The sequence below is a fragment of the Fukomys damarensis genome, unplaced genomic scaffold, assembly GCF_012274545.1.
Source record: "Fukomys damarensis isolate Sample0158 unplaced genomic scaffold, DMR_v1.0_HiC HiC_scaffold_33, whole genome shotgun sequence".
Lineage (NCBI taxonomy): Eukaryota > Metazoa > Chordata > Mammalia > Rodentia > Bathyergidae > Fukomys > Fukomys damarensis.
The window spans coordinates 49,756,579-49,770,064 of NW_022900945.1; the positions used below are offsets into that span (position 1 = coordinate 49,756,579).

At 41.7% G+C, this 13,486-nt stretch overlaps 1 protein-coding gene across 1 annotated transcript in view; it reads right to left on the bottom strand.

The window, feature by feature from the left end:
- Notch2 (notch receptor 2) overlaps nt 1-8,805 on the bottom strand; it is a 106,181-nt gene extending 97,376 nt beyond the window's left edge. The window contains exon 1 of the mRNA XM_033758404.1: nt 8,686-8,805. Coding sequence (XP_033614295.1) covers nt 8,686-8,801 — 116 coding nt within the window. The 5' untranslated portion in view covers nt 8,802-8,805. The remainder of the gene's footprint in view (nt 1-8,685) is intronic.
- Nucleotides 8,806-13,486: the final 4,681 nt, after the last annotated feature.

The following is a 13,486-nucleotide window of genomic DNA, read 5'->3' on the forward strand; positions in this document are numbered from 1 at the left end:
AAAAAAAAAAAAAAAAAAAATTTAAGAGTGACCCAGAAATTCAAGATGAGTTTTCAGCAATATGAGAGAGAGACAGCACAAACATTACATACAAATAGGACTACGGCAAACAATTAAAACCAAGAAGATTCCTGAAATAATTTTCAGGATGACTGAGATTTCCAAAGGGGCTAGCTGCCTGGTGGAATGATTCCTCAAGATGTTCTGGCTTAAACCAAGAGCCAGCATTTCAAAATCTTAAAGGGACAGGCAGTTAAATAACTAAGGCCCTGTGTTGGTCTAGGCAGGAGAATCCTAACCACTGTCAAATGTTTTCCACACAGAACAGGCAGACCTGTTTTATTCTGGATAATTGAGGGGTTGGCTATGTACTATATAATCACAGGAAACAAGCAGTAAAGGACATAAGCTAATTTGGGGTAACCAAAGACTTGGCTAAGAGATGTTTGCTTACTTTGGATCCCTAAAATGAACAGAATCTGACCAATGATACACAGGGCAGAAAAAAAATTTGAGGGTGCGATACCTGAATTCTCAGCTAAAGCAATGAACTGTGCAGCACATGAAAACAGGCCCTGTTCCTAGTGTTTCTACTTTTCTATCATTCTCTCTACACCAATTTCATTCTTTTTCTCCCCCTTAGAGGTCCTTGACCCCTGAATTTCCTTGCAAAATGTGGTCATAGACCTACCTGGGTGCTCTGTCTGGCAAGAGCAGAAAACTCCACAGTCAAGGCCAAAAGGTCGGGGGGAGGAAGGTAACTGCTACCAGCTGCCTCTCTTCCTGTCCCTGGTCCTCTCTCCGCCCTCACGCCAGGCATTCCATCTCCGAATGATGGAATTCAAGGGAACATGTGCTAAAGAAACTAGCTTTCAAATCACTTAGCTGCCACTGTGAAGCCAGATTAAACCACCAGGGATATCATAAAATCTCACACAATCTGGAACACAGATCGAAAAGAGCCACCAAGATGCAGAAAGCTTCTGAAACTATGTCACTGAAGAAGAAATCGGCAATAATGAGTCTAATAAATAATACAGCTTTCTGGTTCCCTGAGTCTCCCTCCCTCCTTCCTCTCTCTCTCTCTCTTTCCATCTCTGATGGCACCAAAAATGGTCCAACATTCGGAATCAAAGTGCAGCACCAAAAAAAATCCTGATTTGAGTCTCCGGTCCCACAGCAATTGTACCTGTACCCATAAAACAATCCTCTGCAGTTCTCATTACAGAGAGTCACAGATAGTCTATACACGTGTATCTCATCTCTCCAACAAGATGACAAGATGTCAGAGGGCCGCCGCCGTCTCTCGTGCCTGAGAAACACGGCATCCCGTTAACAGCCACTCCCTAGGCAGTACACCTGTGAGTGAGGACGTCTGTCACAGGCCTCTCAAGACTCTTCCGTCTCGTACCCAGCACTACGATCACAGGGGCCTCCTGCACTGCTTACCAGTGTGACGAAAATTAAACCTTTGTTTGAACGGTACAAATTCCACAGTGCTTCAGGGTCAGTCTACTCTTAACTGAGACACGGGATTACAGATAGCAACTGCAGGAGACTGGCTGGAAACTATACATATTTAATATTCTAAACAGTATTCTATGCAAGATTCAGATAATCTCATGAGCTTTCTCTTCATATTAATATGCAGAAAAAAATAAGAGCAAATATTCTAGTTTCATGTGTTTGCTGAGTAAGGCCACCTGTCATTTAAATACTGCCTTGCCTTTACCTTTATTTTCTGAAGCCCTTTCCACAAAAATCAAGTCAGAAACTATTCTAGAGATGAACATTTTAAACAGAAGGTACTGAATTAACACAAGAAAGCAGATGGTACCGGTAGCAGAATCAGCAATACTAGAAAAGTTGGGGGAACCCAAGAGAAATTTTAATTTAGCTTACATTAGGATGTAAGGTGAAACTCAAATAGGACAAGTGTGAAAATAACATACCTAACACACTCGTGTGTGCACATTCGTCCACACTCACATGTATGACAGTGGGTGAAGAGCCTAAGTTTCATTCCGAGCTACAAAACTCCTTCTCCGGGATGGTGAGAAGAGGGTTTAGTGAAAATCTCCATCATATCCACACTCTTACACTAGGGTAACAAATAAAGCTTAGAAATGTCAAGATAAATGAATTCTTATTGCGTTCTGGTTATCTCCCACTTCTTTGCTGGCCCTGACTAAGGTCACAGATAGCCAAAATGAAAATGAAGAATTTAATTAAGCTTCTCTGGATCCTGAAAGAAAAAAAAAAATGTTTCTCATTCTACTTCTAGAAAAAGAGGGAATGAGGGGAAAAAAAGAATTCCTATGTGAAATTAATGGTGCTCACAAGCCACAGTTGAACAATAAGAAGCAAACTTACAAAGGATTATAGTTAACCTGGAGACTGTCAAAAGAAACTCAGCTAAAGTCCTATCTATTAATGCCAGGTTTTCAGGCCAAAATGAATTGATTTAATTTATTGGCAGTTACCCAAGACGGTCAAAAGCCTCCAAGCAGAGCCTAAGAACTGCCTTCCCCAGCTTCTGCACTGAACAGTGGCGTGTAAAGACTCCAGCCTAAAGAATACAGAGGAGGTGAAAGGAGCACGGGAAATTCTGTTGCTATATGTTAATAAGAAGCTAGAGATCAAGACTTCCTCAAGCAAGACCCCTCAGAGACACGACACGTGTGTTACAGCTTTCTTTTAAAGGACACAGTATTAAAAAAGACTCCGGAATGGCATTGTTTTGAGTCCAGATCTTAAACTCTACACAAAGAAAAGCCTCACAGGACATGTGAATGTTTATCTGTAACTTACTAGGCAAAGGTAAGGTGTTATGTTTAAGAACTTGTGACTTTTGCGCTGGGAACAACAGTCATCGGATCTGACCCGTCTCAGTGTCACAGCTGCATAAAATCAGTCTGGACTTGCTCATCCTCGATTAGGAAAGAGACAGAGCTTCACGTTTTCCAATTGAGTTTTGTCTACTGAAGGGCGCTTTCAAAGGCAACATGGTCTAGCTCCACTCCCTGCACTGCTTTTCCCTTCTATTCCATCTCCGGTAACTGTGCTGAGCTTTCAAGCCAAAGCCCACTTCTCAGAACACAGCCTTAGCCAAGCCAGGCCCGCATACACTCTTGCATGGACAAGAAGGCACCAGGTCCTACCTAGTGCTACGGGACACACCCAGGCCTAACTATGGTACTGTTACTACTTTAAAACCAAGAACTATAATATACAAAGCAGTGTTTTGATCGGACTTCTGTTCTAAAACTCTGCCTTTCATATATTTTCAAATATTCCATACTTCCTTCTCAAAAAGTACTGTTTAAACTACAACTTTAATATATGATTTGGTCCCATTTTAAAGACAGGCACATTTTTAAAGAATGCATTTCAATAAAAAGAGTTCTGTGATCTTCGGGAAACTGTTTAACTTCTCTGAGTTTCCATATACTCACTGGTAAAACGGGGACACTACCTACCTCCTTCAGTGACTGAAATAATGTAAAGGGGCTCAATTCAAGACAAATTCTGGCATATAACAAGTGCTCAATAAATGTCAGCTAGCACTGCAGTCATTCACCTGCCAAAGGAGTTAGGACTCAGGTCTACGCAGCATGAAAACCCGTGTCCTCCGCGCGTCACAGGCAGAGGGCTTCCAGGAGCTCATCGGTGCCAACCTGAACTACACTGGAGCCTGAGGCAACACAAAAATATTGGCAATATTAGCCTCTTTATTTAAGGTTTGGTACTTTTTCCAGCATTCTGGCATTGCTTTCACTTTTTTCTATAAAATTACAATAATGCTGATCTCACTTCTATTTGTCAGCCCCCTTAATCCCACCCCTGAGGCGAACACCTCCTCCCTCCCCAGCCCCAGCTCTGCTGTTCACTGGTGATTTCCGCACAGAAGATCCCAGCACAGTTATTTCACAGCTCACTTCTCAGTCCTCTAGCACGACTCACTCTGAATCTCTCTGAGAAGTCCGAGTTCATGAACCTGGTAGTTACTCTACGACTTCCCAAACAAGTGCGAAGTAACATGAGAACATGAATTAACTGCAACTACCACCGCAGACCAGCTCCCCACGACATGTGGATATATTCAAGGAGAACACAGTGATTAGCTCCAATTAATAATCCCTAACCGTCACATTTTACAAATGACTCTACGAACGATATTTAATGAGCCAAAAGATGGCGTTCTTTATTTTATGTTAAAAATACCCAGGCTTCTGCTAGCATTTTCCAGAAAAACTCAATCTATAATGTTCCAGCTAACTAGGGTACTCTTATTTGAAGGCTGGCAGACCCAGTTTCAAACCAAGAAGAGAGACACTGGGGTAACCGTTCTATTTTCCTTGTGTATTTCTTTGATCTGACGCTACCCTGCACAGCACTGAATGCGCTAACACCAAGGTGATGAAAGGAGCCAGATGTGACTTTTGGAAATGCCTTTTGGGGGAGCACCACTATGACACAAACGTGGATGATGCACCCTCCCCAGCACACTGCATTCGGAACAAGTTCAGTGTCTCTATTCTCTATTACTATGCCTGAATGTGTCAAGGGAACAACAAAGACAGTAGCTCCAATTTTCTTAGATGGATTTAGTAGGCCTGGACCACCAACATTACTTCCTTATACTGGCAAGGAAAGCTGTTAGCTGTTAATGTGTAATGTTTATTACAGCTGGTAGACAGGGTTTAGATAAAGAGTGACACAAGCTGGTATTTTATAACATTTTATATTTATAATGATGCACTTCAAAATGTCACTTTTAGATAGACAGCAAGCAAAAATCTCGAAGGCAAGTATCCACCCACCCGAGCCTTTGTAACTCCCATGACTTTTCCATGTTTCACAAACAGTATGCTACGTACGTACCTCCTAAGTGGAGTACAGAAATTTCTTTGTAATTTCAATTTTAATCCTTAGGAATGATGTCAAAATAACTCACATAGGACCAACCCTCTCACTCCTAACAATTATACAGTCTGGACAAAATACAATGATCAGAGAGCCAGTCAAAAGCAGACAGAAACTAGATACAATGTGAGTGCTGAGGAGAAAACAGGAAGCAAACCATAGGAAATCATATTTACAGTGTTTTTCCCTGAATGTGCTTCCCAGACCGCACAGCAAAAGGGGAAGAATGTAAGCCAACTGTGGACATCGGAGTTGTCAAAGCAGCTGGAAGTTGAGAAGAGAAAGCCTAGAAAAGACAGAACCACTGAAGGAGCAGCTCTAAATGTGTACGCGACTCTGCTCAGATCCTTCAGTGATTCCTGGCTGTGCAGGAGCAAGATAAGACTCAGGAGTCCAAGGGACAGTGAGAACTAGAAGGCCGAAAGCCCAGCGGAAGAATTCAAGTCCTGCCAGATGAGAAGAGCTTGACAAGCGGTACCTCCGGGCTCGTAAACCCTTCACACTTTCCACTGAACTTTCTGAAAAGTCCCATCTTGGAAATTAGGACAACATCCCGGAGCTAAGCTTTGTGCTGTTAGACTAAGAACAAAACAGAAGCAGACTCACCCTTAAAAAGCCAAAACTCAAGGTTCCACGGGACCCAGGTGATCTGCCAGGAATGGAACTGACTACTAGAACAGAACTCAACCTGCTTTAGTGACAGGAAAACTTTAAAGTGCATCACCCTAACAGCCAGTCAACAATTAAAACCTACTACACATGGGAAGTAAAGGAAAACCACCGACAGTCAAGAGAAGAAGCTGCAGACAGAAAAATAGCCACCGAAAGGCTACATGTTAAAGATTGTCAGATAGGAACTTTACATAACTCTGATAAATATGGCCTTAAAATATACACTGTGTAAACTGTTCAACTCATAACCTTACCCACCCTCAGCATCCCAGGGACTTGAGTTGCCCGTGATTTTTAATCAAAATGGGATTTGGAATGGTTTATGTTTGAAAGCCTGAAGCAAACGACTTGAAAGTGATTAATGACATCCAAACTTAATTATACTGTATATTTATACCTCCCAGTAGGACAAGGGAGAGAATAAAATGTCTTATTTCCCTGTAGTGAGCGAGCTTTATTAAGATCTGACAGCAACTATTTGGCAGCAATAATTGAGTTTTATGCAAGATTACACAGGTTTCCTTTGTCTGGCATCACCATCTGATCACACACTGACAGCGTACTCGGGCTCCTAACGGTGAGAAAATGGTGAGCTGTGTACGAAACCAATCTTTAAAAGTGCTTATACACATCTGTCAATGTGATCTTATCAAGGGTTTCTCTAATTTATATAAACAACCATTACAGTTTAGCTGAATCAGTAGCATAATGCCCTTTTAACAGGTAGTCAGACAGCCTCGACTTTAAAGTATTTTCCACCACTTCGCTCCCCACCAAAGGAATGTGGCTTCACCTTTCTTTTCTTAATCCACTAAGCAATCTCATGAATGAAAACATAATCACATGCCCTGCGTGCCTGATACAATTTTTATAAACCTTCTAAGTGCTATAATACGTATTTACTATTTTGTGAAAATATTTCCTTGAACAAGCCGGATTAACTTCTTTCCCCAAAGTGGGGGAAAAAGCAAGGTTGGTAAAAATGTACTGAAAAGAATGCCAACTACACGTTATCTTGGCTTAAAATTCTGCTTAAGAGTCAGTGGTGTCTGGCACAGCATTTAGGTTATTATCTCCGACTCTGGGCAATATTCTTATTTCTTTGGACCCTACCAGTCCTGAAGGTGCTAATATTACCTCTACTCAGGTAAACCCTCTCTTTTTACAACTTCTGTTATTCATAGTGGTCTCCCAAAAAGATGGCTTTGCCAATTATTATGTTCCTTCCTTGCTCTTTCTCACGAAGTGTCTGCCTCACAGCAGTGTTAAAAGATACCTGAGGGACCCATACAGATTGCATTCTATCTACAATTAGCCATATCCAGGCATAGAATTTCAGCAGCCCCATTTCATCAACCACAAGGAAGTTTCTGCCTGCTAGCAGTGTTCATCCCAAAACTTGAAGGCAACCTTGCCTTTCTGACCTTGCTTGGAGAGTCTGAGATTAGTGACTCACACATCTGCTTCCCCCACAAAGTAACCCTTAGTATATGTTGGTAAGGGCTCAGAGTCTGTGCTCTCCTAGAAACCGTCTCTCCCTATGACAGACCATAAATATGTAGGTCACCCATGAGAACCAATGAAAGACTCTCCCTACACAAGCCACCAAGCTGAATTATGTCCAAATAGCTCACCTCTCTGTGTGGTACTATCATCCTGGATGCTCCATGAAACAAAATTCTCAAAGGAAAGAACCAATATCTCACTATTTAAGACAAGTAAATGAAGAGACATGTGAATAATTATCCATGCTAAGCCTTTTGGTTCAAGAAACACACTGTTAAGCAATAAATACCAAGTACTGTACTAGGCATTAACTATGCAAAAGTACCGAAGACCAGGACCTCACAATCTAGTGAGAGACAAAAACATATCAAAAGGTGATCCCAATGTAATGGGTTAACTACTATAAGAGAGCTGAAGAGTAGAATAAAGCAAGCAACTAAGGCACCAGACATCTTAAAGAGACTAAACAGGATTTCCGGTGCCAATTCTAAGATGTTGAGTTTCCTCCCTTATTTTCTCCATTTGTATTTCCATTCTTGGAGGAGAAGGCAGCACATGCTTTTTTCCAGCTAGAAAAACCAAGGAGCAGTCTATAATCAGTTACATAAAATCTTTCATTTCCAATGTTATCTTTATTCCAATACAAACAATCCATTGTTAAGCTTTACTGTCATCACTGCTTAAAATATTTTCACATTGCTGAAGAAAAGTGCTTCTGACTTGGAAAAACAGTTTTGTTTATGACATTAACAAACTTAGATCCTGGTGTCAGAATGAACGATGAGGGCAAAAAAATTATAATTAATTACATGAAGAAAAGGAAGAGAAATTTCACATTATTAAGTTTTATTTTTCCAACATTTTCCCTGAAATAAATGGGCACATGTTACTATCAAAACTTTTCAACTGAGGCAAAAGGAAAAAACTGGTCTACTAAAAATCTAGAGAAGCTATTTATGAAATTATCTCGGAGCCTTCCTGAAACAAAAAGGATGGCTAGACTAGATGGTTAGAGAAAAAGAAAAGAGATGCTCTTGAGCCAAGAACTATTCTGTGTTTCCTAGTCCGACCCCTTCCTTGTCTCCTTTTTTAACCCCTCAGGTAGCACACACCCACTGCCCCTACAACTACTCCATCTTTCTTCTTCACAATTTCACCCTGAGGACTGGATTTCCTATACTAGGGGCGAGGGTTAGTATGATGATTATATTCTCTTATAGTAGGCGGAATGAAAGTTAATAACTATTTGGCTTGACTTAAAAACAAGATCATAGCTAACATGTTCAGGAGAGATTCTAAGGCTATACTTTAAACTGAAAGATGGAAGAAACATACTCAATATATATTAACTAGCCATTCATTGAAAAGTCTTATTCATAATGAAAAAAAATGGTAAAACAGTAAGTTCTCATTAATCATTTATTTGACATCCATATCCTTTCACCCTTGTCACCCACAAAAAGTAATCAGAGCAGTTTAAGAACCAGTAACACTTTACAGATGTCTTAAAAACAGAGGGCAACCTAACTGTGTCCAGCATTCCAATGTGGAAAAAGGAAATACATGAAAAGAAAAACTTACTTGCAGTATCCTGTGCCATTGTGGAAGGTTACACAAATTCCTTCATTCACACAGGGCTCGTAGTCATCTCGACATTGCAATGCTAAAACAAAGGCAAAAAGAAAAAAACAGCACATTAGAAATAAGCCATTAATCGTAACCCTCAGATACCAAAGAACCATCATCCAAGTCAACCTTCAGCCCACATCCAATCTGACCGGCTTTCTCTTGAGAGTTGTAATCTCTTTCTAAAACTTTGGCTTTTAGAGTCTTGGAAACACAAAAATTCATTCCAAAATTTACCTCCCATATCCATCACCAAAATGTACTATGTAGGTGAAAACTGGAAAGGCAAGACAAAAAGAAACCTAGTCTAACCATCAAAATCAAAATTGAAGTTCACCGACTTTCCTTGAGGGTCATTAAGATGTCCCTCTTCTCTGATGGTTTGGGCACAAATCCCCGAAAGAGTGAGAAGTCTCCACCTTCAGGTACTCTAGCCACAAAACTCTATGCACGTACTATGCAACATCAGAGGGTGTGGGCTTGCCTGTCCTGAGCAGTACAAACTGTCCTTCTTTTCAAAGGGCTGGGCCACAAGCAACTCTTCCATGTAAGAAGCTTTTGTTTTCCCTCTATTGTATGATGTGGTGAAATTACTGGAGAACATGATTACAGGAACCCCATCATCCTTTAAATAATATTGCCTTAAAAATACCAACAGTAACAACAGCTAATAAATACCACTAAAATACCAAGCTCTAAGCACTTTCAGATTATCCAATGCAATCTTCAGTCCTAAGAAGCAGCTGACTTCATTACACTATTCCACTGGTGAGGGAACAGAGAGGACAAATGACCTGTCTATTATCACACCTGTGAGTTAAAGAGGTGGGATGTGAACCTAGGAAGCCCAGATGCTGAGACGGTTCTCTTACATACACTGTTTCCCACTACCCGTCACTCTCCTCCACAGGATAGGATGTTACTGAACCCATTTACCAGAAAATGAAGGCCAGAGGTTCCTTACACCACCAGCTGTGGTAGCACTGAGCCTAGAACTCAAGTCTCTAAGCCCAACCCGTCTCCAGTCTCCAAGACAGCTGTTGGCATCAAACAATCAACCACTGGGCTGCAGGCAAACAGGCAGATTCAGGAAGAGGCTCATCATCTTGTCCATATCCCACTTCCCTGTAGGGCTCGAGCGCTCCCTCTTCCCACACTGATAAGCCCAATGCAACAACTATAATTAAAACAGTTAATGTCAGGTTATTTCCTCCATATACAAGTTCTCAAACTGATTTTTTTTTATTCTCTTTAGACACTTTTATTAGTTTCAATGAGAACTTCCTGGCTTCTATTTGCTTTTTTTCTTTAAATAAAAAGGAAAATTTCTCAGTAGGAAAGGAATGTCCTGCAGGCATACAGCAAGCTGACGCTCTGGCCCCCTATGGGAATCCTGCTGCAATGGAGGGCGTCAGGAGGCCTGCAACGGCCTCTACCACTGCTAGCCCTACCTTGCTGTGTGACTGTGGGCAAGGCACAATCTCGGGGCACAGTTTTCTACCTGTACCTAAGCGGGAGAAGGACTAAATGCCCCAAAGGTCCCCTGTGATCCAACAGTGACACTTCCTCATGGAAAGTACATACATGGCATGCCCCATACCTGTGGAAAGCTATCCAGGAGGGCATAAGTACCTGGCCTCTTTGACTCAGAAAGCCCTGGAGGGCTGGGGGTGGAGAGAGCCTATTCCTATTCCATGCCTGGCAAATCATTACAGTGACAGGTTCTGAGAAATACAAACAACCCTAAAATCAATGTGTGACAATCAACCTAGCAAATAACTTTACAGCCTAGCTTTAATGAACCAATCCAATTCAGTGACCAAAAAGGAGGCAGGCTTACCAGGCTGATAATTAATGATATTTGGGTGATTTGTGGGATCATGCTACCTTGAACCTTTACCATTTACTAAGCTAGGGTTCTCAAACTTTGGCGCAAATTAGAATCACCTGGAAGCCTTCTTAAAACACAAGAACACTGTACCCAACCCCAGTTTCTAATTTAAGTAGTTCCATGGGGGGCCTGAGAATGTCCTTAAGTTCAAAGGCAATGCTGACGATACAGGTCTGAAGAACCACATTTTGAGCAGAGACTGTCCATCTTAGGAAATCCCCTCCAACCATATTCTCCAGCAGAGGTCTGGAATCCTCTAGGTGGTATCACACCGCCTGAACAAACAAAAGAAAAATAAAGTAAAATTTAAAACTCACAACTGCACTCCTGGCCTATTTCTACATGAATACTATAAGTATCTGCCATATAAAGATAAGTTAGAACTTTGATAACCAAATATGATACAAGTGAGAGTAGGAAAGGTCTTATCTCAAAATCTATTCTCCCCCAAAGTAACACATTTCAATCTGACAAGAAAACTTTAAGGCAGAGTCACATTCGTACAATGAAAGTAAAATCAAATGACAGCCAGAGAAGTGATGCTTAAATTGATGTTTTAATGGAAGCCAAGAAAATAGTCTCTCACAGTAACTCTTTCCCACAATTTTCTTTTTAAACCACACACAGTGGGCATTCAATTTATCAATGACTGAGTGCAAGCAATCTTACATCTGTGTCTCTGTGTGTCTGTGCATGTCACATGCGCACACACACACACACCCCACACACACACAAAAAAAAAAGGCCAAAGAGAAGCACTGGAGGGTATTCAGTCTCCTCTATCATTTGTCAACATGGCACGAAATCTAGAAGCCACCTTCCCATGTGCACACATTTTCAGGGCAGTACTGGGGGGACCAGCTGTCTAGTAGCACAAACACACTCAGAGGGGGTGTAATATGGGCAGATGCAGGCCCTGATGGCGGGGATACTGCAACTCACAGAACAACGTGCCTGTCTCAGGAACCGTTTTTCTCATAGGGAGAGACGAGTAACCAAAGGAGTAAGTTCATCTATTGCAGGCAGTGGTACGTTCTGTTAGGAACAGACCCAGTTGCCGCGAAGGCGGGGGTGAGGTGACCTCCGAGGGGAGACTGAAGTGAACAAGGGTCTTGAGATAGGAAAAAGAGCACCCCAGAGGGAGGAAATGACAAATGTAAAGGCCTTGAGATGGGAGTGAGGTATTTTAGGCTCACAATGGCTACAGAGCTGTTAAGCGAGTAATGGAAGACAGGACAGTGGCAGGCAAGGGTTGGATCCCAGGAAGTGTGGTGACAGCTTCCACTCTAAGAGGAAGAGTGTTCATTGGGTTGTGTTAAGAACAGAAACTTAAAAGCAAAATGACACAATTTACTACAGGATGTGATTATCTATAAATGGCATAAATTATTCCCATTTGCCATCTCTAGCCATCTAATAAAAGACATACTAAACTACTGTAAACAAAACAAAGCTCACTGCTCTTCTTCTAAAAAGGAAATCAACCAATGTTTCACTAAAAGTAAACTGAACCTTATATATGGGCAAAACTGCCCTTCAACCTGAATATAATTCTACCAGTATTTGTTGATCGACTACTGTGAGGTTGGCAATGCATGGAAATCAAACACAAACCACACAGTTCTTACAATCACATGGAGGGAAGTTAAAGTTAAAGACAGATGGACAGGTACAGGGATTTAGCTCAGTGGTTCCGCCACCTGCTTTGCAAGCCCAAGGTCCCGAGTTCAATCTCTGGTACCAAAAAAAAAGAGAGAGAGAGAATGACAGTCCTTACACAGATGACTCTAAGAAAAATAAAAACAACATCAAATTGCTTTTTTTAGATACCTATAGCACACCCTCCTAATATCAATGTCAGAACCACTCCACAAAGAACTTCCAAGAAATACAACACCAGGGCCTGGGGATTTATTTAGTTCAGTGGTTCTGCCGCCTGCCTCACAAGCACAAAGTCCTGAGTTCGATCCCCGGTACAAAAAAGAAATATAACACCAACCCTCATTTGGTACTAACTGTAACTCAGTCCAGACAAGGCTGCTAGTGTTTATTCCAGTTTATCAGCCTCAACTGTACACAAATACTAAACACAACAAGTAAGCGGTCACTGATTTTCACCAGTTCCAATGCCTCATAAACGTATCTATTCGGGGATAGGCTGAAGGTATTTAAGACACAACAGGATGCTCCTCCTTGAAATTTCCTCTAGGCTCTACCTAAATTTTCCAAGGTTTTTCAGTCCCAAGACAGCTACATATCATGGGCTTAAAAGCCTCCCTTTGTTTTAGGAATCTCTAACATGAGTAATTAAGTCCAGTACCCAGACAGTGTAATCCGAGCAGCCTTCAATGTGTTTCACTTGTTGCACTGACATGTAATGGTTTCAAGTTGGCATTACTTGTTCCTTTGTAGCCTCTTCAAATAGGCCTCTGTCTGCTATCTGTCTCACATGACTCCCCCACTTCTGTTTGCAGCAGGCATCTACTGCTCACTGAGAAGAGCCTTTACTGCCTTGAAGGTCTGTGTGCCTGAAATAAGTGAAGAAGAGTTGTACAGGGCTTTCCTCCCCCTTCGGCATTCATGCGAATTGGAAGGCCCAGTGTTTGAGGGGGAGGCAGCCCGAGTTTCCACCTAAGCCTGGGCTAGAGTTGGCTGCCTTTGCTTCTGGCACACGGCCTGTGGAAGGGGTGCAGTAAAAGGAGCACAGCTAAGTCTTCTAAAATGACTGCTTGCATTATTACCAAAAATAGGAGAACTGAGGGCAGACAGGGAGACACCAGGGATTTGCAATAATTCTGCAGCGCCCTACAATTTCAAACAACAAAGCATTTACTAAGTTTTTTATTACATTCTTTTGGGATGAAG